The sequence below is a fragment of the Passer domesticus genome, chromosome 3 (assembly GCF_036417665.1).
Source record: "Passer domesticus isolate bPasDom1 chromosome 3, bPasDom1.hap1, whole genome shotgun sequence".
Classification (NCBI taxonomy): domain Eukaryota; kingdom Metazoa; phylum Chordata; class Aves; order Passeriformes; family Passeridae; genus Passer; species Passer domesticus.
The window spans coordinates 111,147,871-111,166,448 of NC_087476.1; the positions used below are offsets into that span (position 1 = coordinate 111,147,871).

The 18,578-nt window shown below is 38.4% G+C and overlaps 1 protein-coding gene across 1 annotated transcript in view; it reads left to right on the top strand.

Annotated features, from left to right (window-relative positions):
- MSH2 (mutS homolog 2) overlaps positions 1-17,991 on the top strand; it is a 45,612-nt gene extending 27,621 nt beyond the window's left edge. The window contains exons 8-16 of the mRNA XM_064415135.1: positions 2,301-2,410; positions 4,434-4,557; positions 5,552-5,702; positions 7,965-8,062; positions 9,108-9,353; positions 10,835-11,039; positions 11,276-11,523; positions 15,372-15,544; positions 17,589-17,991. Coding sequence (XP_064271205.1) covers positions 2,301-2,410; positions 4,434-4,557; positions 5,552-5,702; positions 7,965-8,062; positions 9,108-9,353; positions 10,835-11,039; positions 11,276-11,523; positions 15,372-15,544; positions 17,589-17,759 — 1,526 coding nt within the window. The 3' untranslated portion in view covers positions 17,760-17,991. The remainder of the gene's footprint in view (positions 1-2,300; positions 2,411-4,433; positions 4,558-5,551; positions 5,703-7,964; positions 8,063-9,107; positions 9,354-10,834; positions 11,040-11,275; positions 11,524-15,371; positions 15,545-17,588) is intronic.
- The last annotated feature ends 587 nt before the right edge of the window (positions 17,992-18,578 follow it).

Sequence of the window (18,578 nt, forward strand, 5' to 3'; positions counted from 1 at the left end):
TGCCAAACTGTGTGCTTCAAGTCTGAAGATTAGTGTTTTATTTTAATTGCCAGACAACATTTTTAAACCATATTAATAGTCAAGTCTTTAACATGTGTAATAAACACTTGTCTGTGCTTCAGTAAGTAAATTATGGTTTAAATTAAAAACTGCACCTGGGCACAGAGAGGCTTTGTGATCAATATGCATCTCTGCTTTTGATGGTACATAGCTCTATTAGTCTTTCTCTCAGTGGTTACTTTCCATCCTAATAATGTTGAGTAGGTGCAAAAGAGCATTTTTTTTTCACTATGCATCTTTTCTATGAGTTAATGAATACAGGTGCAAGACATGTTGGAGTTTAATTTAGAATTTTTCAGTGGTGTTTCTTGCTCATATTCTTGTAATGCCAGGTGTTTTAAGAAAAGCATGTGCAAATACCTTTTGTAAACCCTGACTCCACTGTTTTACTTCCTTCGAGTGCTGCATACCAAGTTTGAAGTTAGATTAAAAGAGAAAATAAATTTTGCAGTGTATCAGTTGGACCCATATAAATGAATGTATGTAAATACATCAGTATTTTATTTACTTACATATATTCTAATATATTCTAACTTTTGAATGTGACATTTCCTGTGGTGTCCAAGATGTACCCTTCAAGCTTAAATAATGAAATGACATCATGAAACTTTCCTACTGAAGAAAACAAATTATAATAGCTATTTTAAGTTCAAGCACAATTGTTTTTCACTGATTCAAGAATATTGAAGCTCATTTCATTGTGTGTGTCATGTATTCTGTCAGCTGGAGCACTGGGAAGTGCTAAGCCCACTCTGAAGAATGGACATGAAACTTTTTCTGCTCTTCAGTCTCTTTCTTCTTTGTTGACTGCTTTTATTTTATTGGTTGGTTTAGATATGTCTTTTTACAGGAGGGAAAAACCAAGATACTAAGAGATCAAGCAAGAAATTTGGAATTGAAAACAATCTTTATTTCATATCTCTTGGTTTTGAAGATTTTTTTAGTCAGCAGAAAACTCCATTTTTGCAAGTTCAGTAATCTCTCAACAATATGTAATTTTTTTTCTCTATTAATAGATATTAGTCAGTTTAGAGCTTCCACTTTAAAAGTTTGAGGGACTGGGGAAGCAAAAAGGCATGGTAGAAAAAGAAATCAAACCAAACTTCTTTCTACTTCAACTGAGAGAGGAGAGATTCACTTGGGTAATTGTGTCCTCACTGTGTGACTTCTTTAAATTTCTATGGCAGTTTTTCTACAAATTTGTGTGGCACTTTTTCTTAGCAAAGGCTAGGGCTTTTTTCTTACTCTGGTAAGAAATTGAGAGGCTGTGGAATATCCAGAGCTTAATTCTGTATTTCTCTGTTAATGTGCAAAGCCTTGCCTGTAAGCATTAGAGGCAGCAACATGATTCTGTATGTAATTCAGTGAGTCTAAGCTCATAGCACTGGATTCATTTTGAGGCATTTTTTGTAAATCATCTAGTCAATAATGCTAATTTTTCTGTGATTAAATCATAACTTGAAGTGGCTGCAAAGATGTAAACATGCATTTACTGACAGAGGGTTCCCACAGCTGGCTGCTGGATATAGGTGCTTATTTGTAGCTTATGTGTACCTGAAGAAAATACTTCCTTCACAAATGTGGCAATATCTGTGCATGTTAATTTAACTGTGAGCTGCTCTTGGTGTTCAATGCTTTTGGTGTTCCATGGACTTCCAGCCAATATGTGTTCTATGCAGTTTGACTTGGTGCTGCAGAGTATCTCTGTTAATTTTGATGCCTTCCTGTCTAGTGGAAGGAAGTTACTTAAACCTGGTTATAATATGTAGTCTTTTTTGTGTAAAACAAAAGCTGATAACATACACTTCAATTGCTATGTCCATGTTGTAATTACCAAATATTCCCAGTATTATGTAATATTTTATTAAGAAGAATTAAAAGCTGTGAGTGTGGAAGATAAGACCTACATTTTTTGCAGAAGCCATGTCAACTTTTTATGTGCAAGAGTTGGTAATATTCAGACAATGGGTTTGCTTTTATACTGTTGTTTTACTCACAGTAGAAGGGAATTAATATCCCCAGTTATGAACAAAGGTGACAAGAATAGGTACAAGCTTAATCAGAATGTAGATGGGATAATGCCAGTTTTAGAAAAAGGTACATGTGTTTCAGTGAAATAGTCATAGCCCATCTTTGTAAAACTAACCAGCTAAGCAGTTGTGTTGTTTGTCTTGGGTAAGTGAATTCTGGTAAATCTGTGGGGTTTGTGAATGATAATTTTTCCTGTTTGTTTGTAACAGGAGCTCACCAGATGTTGTTGTTGGCTGTATTTATAACACCTCTTAATGATATCTGCTCTGACTTCTCAAAGTTTCTGGAGATGATAGAAACAACATTGGACATGGAAAAGGTATGAAATGTTGTGTGGGTGGAATTTACTCAGCAATTAAAGTTTCTTATTGAACTTTGCAATCTGCTCTATATGAACTAAATTTAATTTATCATCTCTGTTAAGTAGCTAGTGGTAATTTAGCTGCATATAGAATATATGCTGCATTTAGAAATATATGGAGGCAGTTATTAGTATATCAGGGTACTCAACAGGATATTCACCCACTATCTGAAATTATCTAGCTAGTGAACAAATGCTTTGGGTGCATTGATGCTGTGGACCTGAAACTATTTTTTAAAGATCGCATCAGTATTAAAAGTGGAGAAGTAATTTTGTCATTTCTCTACTTTGTGTTTTTAAAGTTACAGTAATATGTCTCAAATCCAGAATGTAGCCCAGGGTATGTTTATTACCTGGGGAGTGTTTTAGGATTTTAAGTTTTTTTTGATTAACCAGGGGTTAGGATTATCCTAAGTGAAGATCTCAGCTGACTGTAGAAACAAGAGAACTACCTAAACACGTGCCAGACATGGTAGTAAGGGCCATTTGTTGAACTTGTGAGAACTGCAGGGGATTAAAACTTTTGAACATGCATACTTTTATCCAAAGGCAGGAGCCCTGCCTTTTCTTTCTTTGTATTGTGTTGTGCATCCATCAACTGCATTTTGCTGTTTATGGAAGGACTTGTTTGATTGACATGTTGCTGTAATTTGTGATGTATGATAATGAAGAAATTTATAGCTTTATACCAGTTACAGACCATCTGTTGATGCAGTTTGTGTGCCCTGGGACTCTGTTTTCTTTAAAGGTAACAGCTGTTTAAGCCTTCACCCTTCATAGTCCAGCTCTTCAAATTTCTTTTCAGGTTCTACTTTAAAAATGTTTTGTTGTCCTTCTAAACAGAATAACAAGTCAGTTATTTTTAGTCAAATCCCATAGAATCTGGCATATTAAGTTTGATTTTTTTCCCCCCCTTCAAGGTACTGGAAAATGTCTATAGATAAACCAACACTGGTTTTACCAGAAGAATAAACCTTGTCCCTGTGAACATTACAATTTGAACTTTGACTTGAAATTCCTCTTGGATTTTGAGGGAGTTCAAATAAAATACGTAGTTCTATTCTGAGTGCAATTGAAGGATAGGTTGTCATAGCAACTAAATTATGTCAATAATCCATTCTAATATAAAAAGAAACATCTAAGTTCAAAAAGCGTGGGATATGGTTATTCATTTACCTAGCTGTAATAAAAGTTGAGAAACTGTCACTTCCATTCCTGTTTATCACAGAATCATAAGGGGACTTTGAAAAACCATCTACTCCAACCTCCTCCTCAAGTCAGGGCAACTTCAAAGTTTGGTGGTGCTTTTGGTACATAGCCACCTGGCAGTGGAAGCACAGGGAAGGGAGAGAAAAAAGATGAAATACAACAAAAAGATGAAATGCTTCATCCTTGCCTCTGAAAATGTTAAGCTTTGAAGGAACCATATATCTGCTTTTCAACTCAAGAGCTGGGTTGAAATTGGTAGGATTTTTGTGACACTATGCAGGTTCCTTCCTAAACCTCTAGAGTCTCTTTTGGGGCAGAAATTACTGATTCAGAAGCTTCAGTTTCCAAAAGCTTCTTGTTTTGAAGCACCCCATGCTCTGTCTTGGTTAGCTGCCTAAGTCCAGGGTAGCAGACAGATGATGTGCATGACAATTTCATTCCCTCTGACTTCCCTTTTTGCCCTGCCTGCTGCTCAGTCATTTGTTTGCAAGTAAATGTGCAGACAACTCCATTTCAGCAGAATGGAGTCTGTTAAATTGGTATATTTTGTGTGTATGAAGTACATTATGTGAGAAAACAAGCATTTGAGATGTGTTTGTTTTGCAGTTGAACCAGACACCAACTATCACAAACAACATTGCGTGACATTATATATGTGTAAAAAATTGAGTGTGAATTATTAAGTAAATTCACTTAACTGTGTATGATCAGGAAGATTTTTTTTCTTATTGCTTATGTTCATATATATTTTTCCTTGTTATTTTTCCTCTAGGTGGAGAATCATGAATTTCTTGTCAAGGCTTCTTTTGATCCGAATTTAACAGAATTAAGAGAGAAGATGAATGAACTGGAAGAAAAAATGCAGTCCCTACTAAAGACTGCAGCCAAAGAACTAGGTAGGGTTTGGAACTGCCTTTGATTTGTGTCTCCTTTGTGAAATGTTTTGCAATCAGGTGATGAAAACTGGTATAAAGAAGTTAAAGAGTTTGGGGTGACTTTGGTTGTTGCAGTACAAGCTCTTGAAAACAAGGATTTTTGGCTTATAACTTTGCCTTATTTTTTTTTAACATTCTAAACTATTTCAGAAATGATCATATATGTTGCAGCATCCATGTTGTAGAACTGTAACTCATCAAACTCTTGGCTAAGTCTAGTTTTGTTTTACATTCTTTGAGGACCTGCAAAGAGACTTTTTCCCCCTCTTCTGTGCATTATCCTGAGTGTCCATTCAGCTTTCTTTTATGTTCCTTGCAAAATGTAATTCATAAGCAAATTAGACATTTAAAGTGTTGATTTTCCTATGCAGAAGATTCTATGTGCAGCTGATGAATCGGGCATTGAAAGAGCAAACTTTAAGAAAAAGAAAAAGCCACCAATTTCTAATGTAAATATGGCGAGGAAAATTGGCAACACTGTACTTATTTTGGGTTACACCTTTAAGAGCTTACGTTTTTTTTTAGATTTTTTTAAAGTGTAAAGATAATACTTGGATGAGAAGAAGGAAAGCCAAGATTGTGTAGGGATGGAGTGAGAAATCTTGTAAGAGAACTTTGTGTTAGTAGAGGGATCACAAGAGTGCAGGTGCTGTGCTAACAGCAGCAATGCAGAATGTCCTTGGATTTTTCACCTTCCTGGAGAATTCATAGCAATAATTGTGAGCCTGTTTTGAATATGCAGTTTGAGAGCATCTTGAAGTAAGAGCAGAGAATGAATCCATGTATTTGTGTTTGGTCTGGGTATTTCTCATAGCTGTACAGAACCAAAGCAAGTCTACTCAATTAGGTCATGTAAGAGAGGCTAAATCATGGGAACTGAGTGGGCAGGAATAGCACAGGCTGCAGGATTTGTGATAATACAGCTGGTTTCTCTTTCTTTGTTTTCATCTGAAAGGTCTGGAAGCTGGCAAAAGTATCAAACTGGAGACAAACTCACAGTTTGGGCATCACTTTAGGGTAACTTGTAAGGAGGAAAAAGCTCTCCGTAACAATTCAAAATATGGAATCATTGATACACAGAAGAATGGTGTGAAATTTACTAACAGGTATGAGATTATATTGGTAGTTTTTTTAAGTCTGTTCTGAAAGTAATAGACTTGTTCCTTTATAATTTTGCTGATGAACTGGATTCCGTACAAACTGTCACCTTTTTAATTGTCTCACAGATTGAAATATTGAGCAGGACTGGCACAGAGTTTATGTTAAAACCTGTATTCCTCATTTATGTTGCCAACTGTTATCTATTTTTGGTCCTTTGACTTGGGCTAATTTCTCTGTTTTAGCTGCAGCAAGTATCATAATTGCTTTTACTGTGAGTGTTTATACAGACACAAGCTGCAGTAGGGAAGGAGCTATTTATGTTTATCACCAAATGTGACATGCAGAATTCTGTTGCTGATTACCCTTTTTTTCCCTTTGTTCCAAATCCTCTCTAATTTTTGTTAGTCCTGTGTATTGAACTTCAATTCTATGGCACTTTAGATTGAGCTGTTAAAAAAAATTTAAGTCTTCAGGCTAATTGCATTGAGGCTGTTTCAGTGTGTCCTTGTCTGGACAGCAGTTCTGATACAGATCAGCTAAAAAGTCTTATTTTTTGTTGAATTTTAGCTCTTTTAGAGTGTTTTAGCAGGAGCAGGGGCTGCATCAGTCATCAGATGTTTCTCTGTTCTTCAGTGTTTTTACACAGAGGAAACAAAGCAGAAAGTTGAATGTGCAGAATTGGGTAATAACTTAGGTTGAAGGCTGCTTCTTATCCCTCACTCAAAGCTGATGCACCTTGGAAATCAGATCTATCTCAAGCTTAGATGGGGTAGCCCAAGGCTTTGCCCAAGTGCCCATCCTCTCAGTGTCCTTCACAGCCTTGTGGGCACAAGTTCCAGTGCTGAATTACTATTTGTGAAAACTTTCCTAATCAGATCTAATGAGAATTTTCCCCGCAGAAACTTGGGATCTGAGGATCTCGTTATTTTGCTCTGCACCTCCAAGGAGAGTCTGCTCCTTCTTCCCTCCAGGCTGACCTCAGATTCTCTCAGCCTGGGCAGGCATCTCTCTCAGCCTTGTTCTTGTGTGCCGTGTGCTCCAGCTCTGCACCTTTGTGGTGACCATCTGCTCCAGGTTCAGTGTTGGGAAGATAAACCCAGAACCAGAGATGTCATCTCAGGAGTGCTGAATAGAGGGGAAGAATGGGGAAGAATTATTTCCTTCAATATGCTGGGTCCACTCTAGCTAGTGCAGCCAGCATGGGCTTGGTCTTCTCTGCCTCAGGGGCACACTGCTGGCTTGTGTTCAGCTTCTTGGTGGTGTAGAGGCTGGTTTTTGTTTATCACTCACTTCCATAGTTATAAATCCTTATCTTTGAAAAGGAGGGCATATTGGTTCATACCAGCCAACATGTTGGTGTATTTCACACCAATTTACTTAAATGAACAAAGTGTAAATCTTAATTGCATTTTGTTTTAACATTTATTCGGAGGATATTTTTTAAAAACATCCATGAAATGTAAACCAGCTTTTTCTTGTTCTAAATATGTTGTGAATCTAAATGTATGATGAAGTTAGGCTTTTCTGTAACTGAGAAGATGTACTTAGAACCTGTACTTTGTCATCTGTTACTTCTCCTTAGTGAGGCAGCCCATGCATCACTAATAAAAAAGACTTCTCTGTGCTTAGTTAAGTTATAGTTGCTTCTGTAGGTGGTACTGGAAGCACAAGACTGACTTCTGCCTGTAGTGTGGGCACACTACTTGGGTGTGTTTCTTATTCAATCTTGCAGACTCTTGTTCTTTGTTTAGGAGACAAGCTTGAGAAGAATAAAAACTTGTTTAAACTCTTGTCTTTATTTCAGCTTGCCTTAGTTTGAAGACCAGAACCTGTTCATAGTGACATAACTTAGGTTTTTACTAAGTGAAGGAAGTCAATGCCTTCAGATCTGATAAGCCTGTTGTAGGACTCTGGGCTAATTACACAGTTGCTTAGCAGCAAAATGTAGCAAAATAGCCAGAAATTCAGTTTTAAGAGCTAGTCCTTATCACATAGCAGCTCTATAACAAACTTAGATGATGATGTCATGTGTTGATGCTAGAATTTCTGGTTTGGCCCTTATTGGTGATCTTAAACTTGGAATTAATCTTGAGACTGCCTTGGTGTGGATGAACTGTAGCTCAGTTGCTTTGTGGTCTTTGTGCTGAGCCTTGCTGTTAAAACAGCTGGGGACACTTGGTGTAGAGTCAGATGAGGAGGCCAAAAGTTTGGCACTGTAGGTGAAGGCAGAACATCCCAGCTTCTAAATACTCTTGTTTTGTTCACAGCAAACTGAGCGCCATCAATGATGAATATATAAAGAACAGGGAGGAGTATGAAGAGGCTCAGGATGCAATTGTTAAGGAAATCATCAACATTGCTTCAGGTGAATATGCCACTGTTGATGTGTGTCACCGTCTGGAGTGCTGGGAGGGAGGACTTGCTGTTTCTTTGAGGGTCTTTTACAGAGACAAACTGTAGTATTGCCCAAAGAATTGGTGTGAAAAGTGAGGTGTGGCTTTCACATAGCTGTTGAAAGTTTGAAATATTAATTGTCTTCTGTTGCCAGACCCTTTCCTGGCATTGCTGCAGATGTGCACTGATGAGGTGTGTGCAAATGCTAATCCCATAACAGGAGCAAAATTAAGGCCATAAGGGTCACATCTATCCTCCACCTACCTCCCTGACTCTGGGCATCTTCACCCAGACAGCAGAAGAGGTGAAGGACAGCAGAGAACTGAAAGAGTGGGACCTGAGGTCTAAGAACATTGATATGCAATATAAGATGAAATTAGTCACTGCTTATATGGCAATAAAAAATACTGGTTTCCTAAGTTATTTCCATAAATTTTGCTCCAAGATTGCCTGCTTATACAGGGCATTCTTTACTATCCTTCACCAAAATTAGAAGAAACACTGGGGAATTTGGGCTGTAGACTCCAGTCACTCATCCCTTTCACAGAAGAAAACCAAACACCAAAACTTCAAAAGCTGGTACTGGGGATGCTGGGCCATCTCGCCTGGTATCACAGGCTCTGTATCTGACAGACCTCTCCCCCATCATTCACACAAACACAGATGGCTGCTGTGTCTGAACTGTCTGTGCTGTGTCTCTCGTGTCTTTGCTTGCGTGAGCATCAGCATGCCGTGTATTATTCATGAAAGAAACTTTCTGGATTTCCAGATGAGGGAAATTAAGCAACATGGCCTCACTTCCTCCTTTTCTTAGTCTGAAGAAGTCTCCTTGGTATTCAAGGCATGGGAACTTCATGATTGCATCCTAGGCTCTCCTGGGAGGTGACTTTCATCTTGAAATTGTTACTGCAGATGAATTAACTTGGTGGACTCCGTGTAGACTTCAAGCTACCTTCTCAGCAGGAGCAAAAGCATAGCTAATGGCATTGAATTTCCATCTCCTCTGTGCAAACCAGGTTATGCAGAGCCCATCCAGAGCATGAATGATGTGATAGCTCAGCTGGATGCCATTGTCAGCTTTGCCCACGTGTCCAACGGAGCCCCCGTGCCCTACGTCCGGCCCGTCATCCTGGAGAAGGGGCAGGGCAGGATTGTGCTGAAAGGTGCCAGGCACCCCTGCATCGAGGTGCAGGACGAGGTGGCCTTCATCCCCAACGACATCACCTTTGAGAAGGGCAAGCAGATGTTCCACATTATTACTGGTAAATATCGCTGTTCTCTTCTTTGTTTGTTATTTACTTTATAAATGTCTCGAGTATTTCCAATAAGGATGTCTTTTTAAAAAGAAAAAATAGGCCAACAGCAAGCAAAACAAATCAGCAACCTAATAAAATTCTGTCGAAACAATTTCTCTCATCAAGGGTGAGCAGCTACTGACTTACTCATCTTTCTGTATGGGGAATAAGATTTAGCTGTGGAAAAGAAGGAAGGGTATTTGTAAGCTATTATTTATTGCTATTTTTGATTATATATTTTTAAAAAAAATGTCCACAGTGCTCATGTGAAATGTTACCTTTGACTATGAGTATTCTATATGTTTCTGTACATACAGGCATATTTCTCATCATCCAAACTAATAGTAATGGAATTGGTTATTGTCATTTTAGTTGTAGTGCACTGTTTGGAGAAGGTGATCACTAATTTACAAAGAGTCATTTGTGAAGAAAAGAGAGGCTGCTGGACAGTAGAAAATAAGAAATTAGTCCTTCCTTAAACACCTTGGTGAATGTAACTCCACAAGCCAGGCAACCTCAGGAGCTGGAAAGCCTGACCCTGCTAAAGTGATTTGGAAAATTCCACTAGGCATCAATTGTACTTTGTTAGTCTTTTCTTTGTGAAGTACTAAGGTTGATTTTAAATGCAAAACATGTTTCAATGACTGTACCATTTTTTACCCTTTTCTCTGGTGTAATTAAGATAATTTTACTACACACTAAAACATTTTTAGTGTTTATAAATTTAATTGAATCTTAATTTCCATCCAGATGTCCTTAACATACGTTCTGAGTAGCAAAGATCTGAAATAAGAGAATGATTAATGAGCACTTATAACATAATCAAAAAGAAAAATCAAAAATCTGAATTAATGCATAGTAACACGCTTCTTTTTCTGGTAAGCAAAAGTGTAAAATTGGTTTTAATTATCAGTTTTCTGCATAATACTTTTTATTTCATTTGTATTTCAGTTACAATTAACTGCTTAATATCTGGGTTTGGTGATTCTGGATGACCCATTAGCTTGTACCCAGTCTGTAACTAAGCCGTTTCATTTTTACAGAGAGATTTTAATAGTTCTTTGAGGTGAAAACAAATTATTGCCATTCTTAAGCAGAAATAAATACTGATAATTTTTTTAATTTAAAGCTTATTAGTTTCAGGTATAAAAACCTTAGATGACTGCTTATACTTTTGAAAAGTCCAAAAACTTATGAAGGCCCCTGATTTTCTGTGATCACCTTTCTTTTGAAAAAGGAGCATTCAGTAAGACAAACAAGCAAGCCTTGTTAGCCCTGGAGCCACTTGTTGCACCTGTTAGACAAGTTTGCTGCTCTTCTCTGGCAAGAGAGTAATAAATTTAAACACTCTTTGTTCTAATTTAGAGCGTGTTCTCCTTTTAAAAAAACTGTTGAAATGTAAAAAGATGATGTTTTTTCAATTAATTTTTGGAAAATTTCTTCTTTAGGCCCTAACATGGGGGGAAAATCAACGTACATCCGACAGACAGGGGTGATTGTTCTCATGGCCCAAATTGGGTGTTTTGTGCCCTGTGAGTCTGCAGAAATAACCATTGTGGATTGTATCCTGGCTCGGGTGGGAGCAGGAGACAGCCAGCTGAAAGGAGTGTCCACTTTCATGGCTGAAATGCTGGAAACTGCCTCAATCCTTAGGCAAGTCCTGTGCTTTTGTTTGATTGTCTCGGCTGGGGGTGATGGGAAAGGAGGCGCTCTAAGAGAGGTGCATTGGAGATTTTTGTTTTGGGGGGAATCTTAGTGGAGAATCTCAAGTTCTTTTTAGCTGGGTCTTCTTCCTCTTCCATGCTCTGCATCCACAGCATAACTTGTGATACTCCAATATCCAGAGTTCCTGCTGCTCTCAAACTTTACAAATGCTCTTGTGTTCTTAGGACAGCAACTGAGAACTCTCTGATAATCATTGATGAGCTGGGAAGAGGAACTTCTACCTACGATGGCTTTGGCTTGGCCTGGGCTATCTCAGAATACATTGCCAGCAAAATCTGTGGGTTTGCCATGTTTGCTACACACTTCCATGAGCTCACAGCTCTTGCTGACCAAGTGCCAACAGTAAATAACCTCCATGTCACTGCTCTGACCAGCGATGACACGCTGACGATGCTGTATCGTGTCAAGGAAGGTGAGGCTGTGTCTCAACTTTGTGTTCCCCTGAGAGAGAAAAATCTTCATGTGTGGATTTTTGTTTTGGTCATTTTTTGGTGGTGTTGTTGTTTTTTTTTTGTTTTTGTTCAAGTTGGGATTAAATATGTGATAAGAGTATTTTTTGTTCGGATTTAGGTGTTTATTAGTTTTTATTTGTATTACAGTCTTGTAAGTTGTGAGTTCTGCAGTGCTTTACTAATAAATTAAAAAATGGAGCCATATTTCTCTTTCTAGAAGGTCTTTTAAGGATAAACTGTTTAATTAAGAAATGACAGTTAAATTATTTTTATTTTTAACTTAATAACTACTTGTGACCCTCAATGTGGACTTAAACTCATGAAGAAGAAGGTGAAGAAAAACTAGGACTAGCTTCTGCTCTAAAACTTCTATTTTGTTTTATATATATATTACTGTATTCGAAAACTTTAAGTTTTTTACTATGTGATATTCCACATTTCTATTCAAACTACACACTTACAATCCTAGCTCTATTATTCAATTTTGGAAGCTTTCTCTACGGCTTCAGGTTAATTGCAGTGTTCTCTTGGGGGTCAATGCTTGTCAGCACAGGAAGTCTAAAATTCTCAGTAACCAGGGTTCCAACAGTAATGGACAAAAAATCCCCCCACAATTCGTGTCATACTCCAGGCTTGGGGTTTATTTATGTATATATATATATATCTATATATATCTATATGTATACATATATATATATATATATATTCTCTGTCCATGTGTGAACACAGTAGGTGGTGATGTTAATGATTATTTCTTGAGCTGTCCAGGCTATTTCTGCCACTCAGGTTGATGCTTTTGTATTGCTCCCTTTTTCTTTTTTAAAGACAGACAGAAGGGTTCCAGAAGGTTATTTTCTGTTTTCCTAAAACAGCTATTTTAACCTGCTGATGGAAGAGACTTACGTTTCTCAAACTGTTCTTTTAAAAGGAATGAATGCACCTTTTGTGTGCTGACAATTTTTAATAATGTCTATTCCATTGTAATAAGACTTAGTCTGATGTTGCCCAATTTATACAGCAGTTTGATGTAGGAAAAATCATATGGGCAATTTTTAGTAAATGGCATCACAATGAAACAAGAATTAGCCTGTTTTGTTAGTATAACTTCAGTTAGATATATTTAATTAAAGTCTTTTAGTGGATCCAGTTATTCCTTTCAGTATTAAATTAAACAATTTTTAATTAGGCATAAATTCCATCTATTCCTCCTGCTTCCTTATATCCCCATCATTTGTTTTTGTTCCCTTCAGCAGGAGCCTGTATTTATTGCTAAATTAAGCAGAGCTGTAACTGTGGCTTGCAAGGTGTGCCCATTTATGGCATTCTAATTTAGTTGTGAACTCTACAGTGATTTTGGATTGTTCTCACTAGAGTATTTCAGTCCGGTTGGCAACCTCTGGGCTGAGGTTTTGATTTAAAATGTGGCCGGAGTACTCCTTCCTACTCTGTGTACCTCTTAATTTTCCTCTCCTGAGTTCCAGAGTGGAGGAATGAGCAATTAGGTAACACTTGAATGGGTAGAACAGGGTTACTGCAGGACACTCTGGCTATCCTGGATCTGATGCCTTGCTGGTTTTACTCCTGTGTCATTGCTGACTGCCTATTTCTTACTCATTTCTTCTGGTTTTAAATCCATGGAATTACTTCATTTCTTGCCCCTAGATTACACGTATGACCACTTCTGATTTTGTGTTGCCCTCTGGGTATAATCTTGCAGTTAGGTTTTGGGTACTCTTCTGTAAAGCTGTGGGAGACTGCTCTGAGCAAGGGGAATCACAGCAGGAGCAGAAGTGCTGCTCCTAGGGAATGCTCAGTTTTTGCTTTAATATTACTCCAAATTGCTGTGGCCCTGATTCCCAGCCAGGCCCACTGCAGAGGAGATGTCTGTGGTTCTTTCCTAGTTTGCTGTTCCCCATCTTCTTCAGCACATGTTGAGCTCCTCCCACAAAGTGAAGGTTTATGCTCAAATTGGTGCTTAAAAGTTGGCTTAGTGCGGCATTGGAACCGCATAAAAATAGTCATAAACTGCTGCAAGTGTACATGGATACCAGGTGGTTTTTGTGCAGCAAGAGATGGTGATGTACAGGCTCTGCAAACAAGCCTTAGTTAGGGCATGTTGGTTGAGGAGGAGGTCAATATACACTATATCAAAACCTTCTACATCCTTTGGAGCAGCAGCAGCTCGTACAGTGAAGCCTCCTAATATTCCCCAGACAGTTGGGTGGCTTCTCTTTCTTCAACCCACTCCTTTTGTTTTTAAAACCTGTATTAATTCAGCCATTCTGGTCATGATAAGAACTGTAGAAGCCCAGTTTCCTATTTTTCTTCAATCAATTTTGCCATTTTTAGTCATGCACATCTTTTCTTTGTACATGCAGTATCTTTTCGTTCCATCCATTTTCTTGGAAGTGCTGTTGAGCATGGAGTCACAACATTTTTATCTATCTAAACCTCTGTCAGAGGAGATGCAACACTGTGAAATCTTCATCTTTAAATACCTGGTCTCCACTCAGATATCCATCTCTCACCTAAGTTTTTGCAGTTAGTGTTATCCTCCTTCCCTTTTGGAATTGATATAGTGCTCCATCAGGGATGTGCATCTAGGCAGCTGGGATACAGCTGTGTTTTGAAACAAGTAGCAGGTTTGATGTAGTTTGAAAAGCATAACCAGACCTGAAAAGCGTGACAAAGAACTTTTATACAGTGTTTTCAACCATGTCTTTGTGCTTCAAGAGTGACAGAATCACTGGAAGAGGAGGCACATGAAGTACTGTTCTCCAGGCCTCTGCTCAGGATTCTCTGAGCTGAGAGCTGAGTTAGCTCTGGGTCTGGGGAAGTGTGTCTTTTCAAAACAAAATCAGGAAGACTAATGCCTGCTTAAATGGGTTCATTTCCTTTAAGAAACCTGGGAGATTACAGGGTTAATAAAACAGAAAAAGTCTGAATACTAAGATTTTCCTTCATCTCTTCTTTGGTTACCTGCTATTTAATAGATGATTAGTTAACAAAAAAACCCTGTCATTTTGCAAGTGTAATTAATTTATTCTTAACTCCTTGCTGGAGACCAGAATTAAAAGGATGTAGTAATATCTGTGGGAGGACAAATGGAATTATGATAATGTAAACAAATAAGAGTTGATAGATTTTATCAGAGGGTTTTTGATACTGAAGTGAAAATTGTTTTATGTAACTATGTATAATTTACATATTCTGAGCAATTATGAGGACTTTTCTTGAACACTTTATAAAGAGTGTATTAATTGAAGTAAGTGTGAAGTTACAGTTGAGGGATTTTGATATAATTAACGGTGACTCTTGGAGACTGAGGAATTATGTGGTACAGATGCAAAGGAGGAGAGAGATGACAGAATACAACATTTTTAATATTTATCTATACACACACAGATATATATTTATATAGGTATAGAGTAAATGTCAGAGATACCTATTAAAAACATGCAAATTATTATATTCTACACACTGTGCCAAAATGCTTTAATACAAATCATTGTTTGATTTGATTCATATACTAGAGGGAAATTCTCTCTGCCTGAAGAGTTTTCCATTTCTTGAAGCACTTTGGAGCTGTGCAATTACTGCTCTAATAGAGCTTAATTAAATAAGAGCATATTTTTTGTGTTATCATTTTTAGTAGAAAAGGTAAATCAGAAAGTGTTGAGGAGATCCAAACAATGTAATTCACTTAATTTTTGATAACAGAGAACTATTACAAGCATGTCCATGTAATCTCTGTGTAGCCATATTGTCTTCTGAGAATTCTTAACTGGATTTTTTTCTCTGCATCCAGGTGTTTGTGACCAGAGTTTTGGAATACATGTAGCAGAGTTGGCGGCCTTCCCAAAACATGTGATAGAAAGTGCAAGAGAGAAAGCATTGGAGCTGGAGGAGTTTCAAAACATTGGCAAGTCCAAGGAATCTGAAGGAGAACCACCAGCCAAGAAATTATACAGAGAAAGAGAGGTTTGCTGTCAGAAATATTTTTTTAAAATTTGAGTTGCTGAAGCAAAATCATTTAAGGATTCAGATTCCCCCAAAGCCTGAGGATAATTACCCTGTAATGTATTTTTCCATTACAAAATGGCTTAGCTATGATGTTCATTAGGACTTGAAGAGATGTTCAGGGGTAGTGAGTTTGATTTAGATTAATTTCAAGTTAATGTAGGCAACAATTTTATCTAAAAACACAGATTTTAAGATACAGCTTTTGTTACCATTGTGTAGAATATTCTTGGCTCTGCAGTTGGGTCACACCTGGTTTTGCTCCCCCTTATTTGAGTGTTCATTGGTGCCATGGTGTTCTTAGAGCCCAGTGATCAGATCTGCTCACACCAGAGAAAAGCTGAATACCCAGCCTTCTCCTTCGTGCCCTTCCATGTCCCATGAGAACTGTCACATCTCAGAAGCTGATCACATCAAAGAACGCAGCAATCAGTACCTGGAATGGCTGATTTACACCTGATCTATGGTGTCACAAAGAGAAGTTTCTTTAGAGAAGCTTCCTTAGCAGGTAGTGTAGAGGAAAACAAAGGCTGCAGGAAGCTTCTATGGACTATCCTGTGTTGTCTTGTTGCTGGATTAAGTCCTGACAGTGGCATCTGTGGCAGCCTCCTGGGAAATCCAGTGCAGCTGCTTTGTGGCTTGCACTGGTTTTTGTCCATTGTAGCTGGGTCCTTCTTGCTGTGTGTGCAAACCTGCTTCAGAGCTTCGTTCTGTGTCCCAGCAGTCAGCCTGGAGCTCCACAGCCTTGTACCACCTTGGTCTCCTTCTGGCAGCCTTGGGACTACTCCAGTGTGTGGAAGCCTTGAAGTGTTTGTTAGTCCACATCCAAAATACTTCCTACATTTAAAAAAGCCTTTGCTCTAGACAGAGGCTGTTACCTGTTACTTTATTTTCAGTTTCAGAGGTCAACTGCATTTGTTGTTCTGGCTCAGTAAGTGGATCTGATGCTTTAGATGAGCAGTCTCTGGTTTGTTCTGCTTTTTACTGCCAGAACGCTTTCCCTCCAGCTGCCTCAGTTGCTCCACTATTACCTTTCCTGTGTCAGGCATCGTGGTGAAGGAATTTTTCGATTAGTTGGACCTGGCTGTGTGGTCCTAAGTTGGTGTAAATTAAATTGACATAGCAAACACTTGTGACAAATACAGCGTCATGTTTTATTCCTGGGTGTTTCAGTAATACAAAATATACCATAAACCCTCTAGGCAATAGAATGGCAGAGCTTTAGATGTCTCACCCAGAGAATTTGTCTGCCTTGGTTAACATGGTGTGTAGAGGGAAAAGGGTGCTATTACTTTTTGGAAACTTCTGCACTGAAAACTACTGCATCAGTCTTAAATGTTAAGAGGAAAACTAAGTGAACTTTTCAGTAGACTTCTACAATGCAGAGGACTGGACAAACTTCTGCATTCTGGACCAGTTGTTTCCAATACAGGGATTCTAAATATTGTTCATTGCAATGTTTGTTCTTGCTATTCAAGTCAGATTGTTTTAGAAGTTCCACTTTGCCTGTTGGTGTAAAAGCATATGCATAAAGCTTAATTATCATCTGTTCTCCTTGGTGACGGCCACTCTGCAGTTGCTTGGTTACAATTTGTCCTTTCCTTTTGCATATTGAAGCATTGCTTTTGATTGACAGTCCCTTCTAAAAGTAACTAGTTTGGGTAATATGACCATTCTGGTGCTGTTCCTGCTGGCAGTCCTCACCTCGTGTTGCTGCACACTGGAATTAAATGTGGAACACTTACAGGAGATTACCATGTTAAATACTGTATTTATGCTGATCAACTGGTGCTTTTTGCTCATGCATTGAAAAATAACTTCTGGTACCAGTGTAAGTGGTTTGTTCTGGTGTTCAGAACTTGATAGCAAGGACAAAAATAAGCATGATTTTTGCCTGCACTGAGTTTCTGCTGATGTACAATACTTTGTAGAGAATTTGGAAAATTCCTGCTTGCAGTCTAAACACCTTTTCTGCTTTCTTTTCCTTCTCTTCTCTCCATTTCAGGAAGGTGAAAAGATAATTCAGGATTTTCTTTGTCAAGTGAAAGCATTGCCCCTGACAGATATGTCAGAAGAAGACATTAAAGTCAAGTTGAAACAGCTGAGAAATGATGTATTGGCAAAGAACAACAGTTTTGTGAATGAAATAATTTCTCGAACGAAAGTTACATCATGAAATGTGCAAGAACAGGATACAGCTCCTGAAACATACTTTGTATTGAAAGAACTATAATTTTCTTGTCTTGTAGCTTTTATACTTTATGATACTTGTGCTCATTTATGTAGGCATTTTTTCTTGGATTGTAATTATTTTGTAAAAAAATCTGAGCACATTACGTGCCAGATTCCTGCTTTAGTTGGGATCATTTTGTCCTTTTAGAAGTTTGCAATAAAATGTTTTTTTCATATTGAGTGTTGTTGACTGCACAAACAGAATGTGTAATGCTTTACCACAAGTCTGCTAGAAAGTCTAACAGTTGAGGTGTCAAGCAGTTGCCAGAGCCTTGGAAAGCAGCAGTACGTACACAAAATCTTTGTCCTAGGCCATGGTTCTTTTTTGTGTAATGCAATTATATTAATTGATTCTCTGAAGATTTACTAATGCTATGCTAGTGCTCCATTAGAAAAAAACATCTAAGTGTGCCCAGGTGGCCAAGAAGGCCAGTGGCATCCTGGCCTGTGTCAGCAAGAGTGTGGCCAGCAGGACCAGGGCAGTGATTGTGCCCCTGTACTGGGCACTGGTGAGGCCACAGCTCCAGTGCTGTGTCCAGTTCTGGGCCCCTCACTATGGGAAACACACTGAGGTGCTGGAGAGACTCCAGAGAAGGACAGCAGAGCTGGAGAAGGGTCTGGAGCACAAGTCTGGTGAGGAGCAGCTGGGAGGGCTCAGCCTGGACCAAAGGAGGCTCAAGGGAGACCTTATCCCTCTCTACAAGTCCCTGGAAGGAGGGTGTAGCCAGGTGGGGATTGGTCTCTTCTCCCAAATAACAAATGA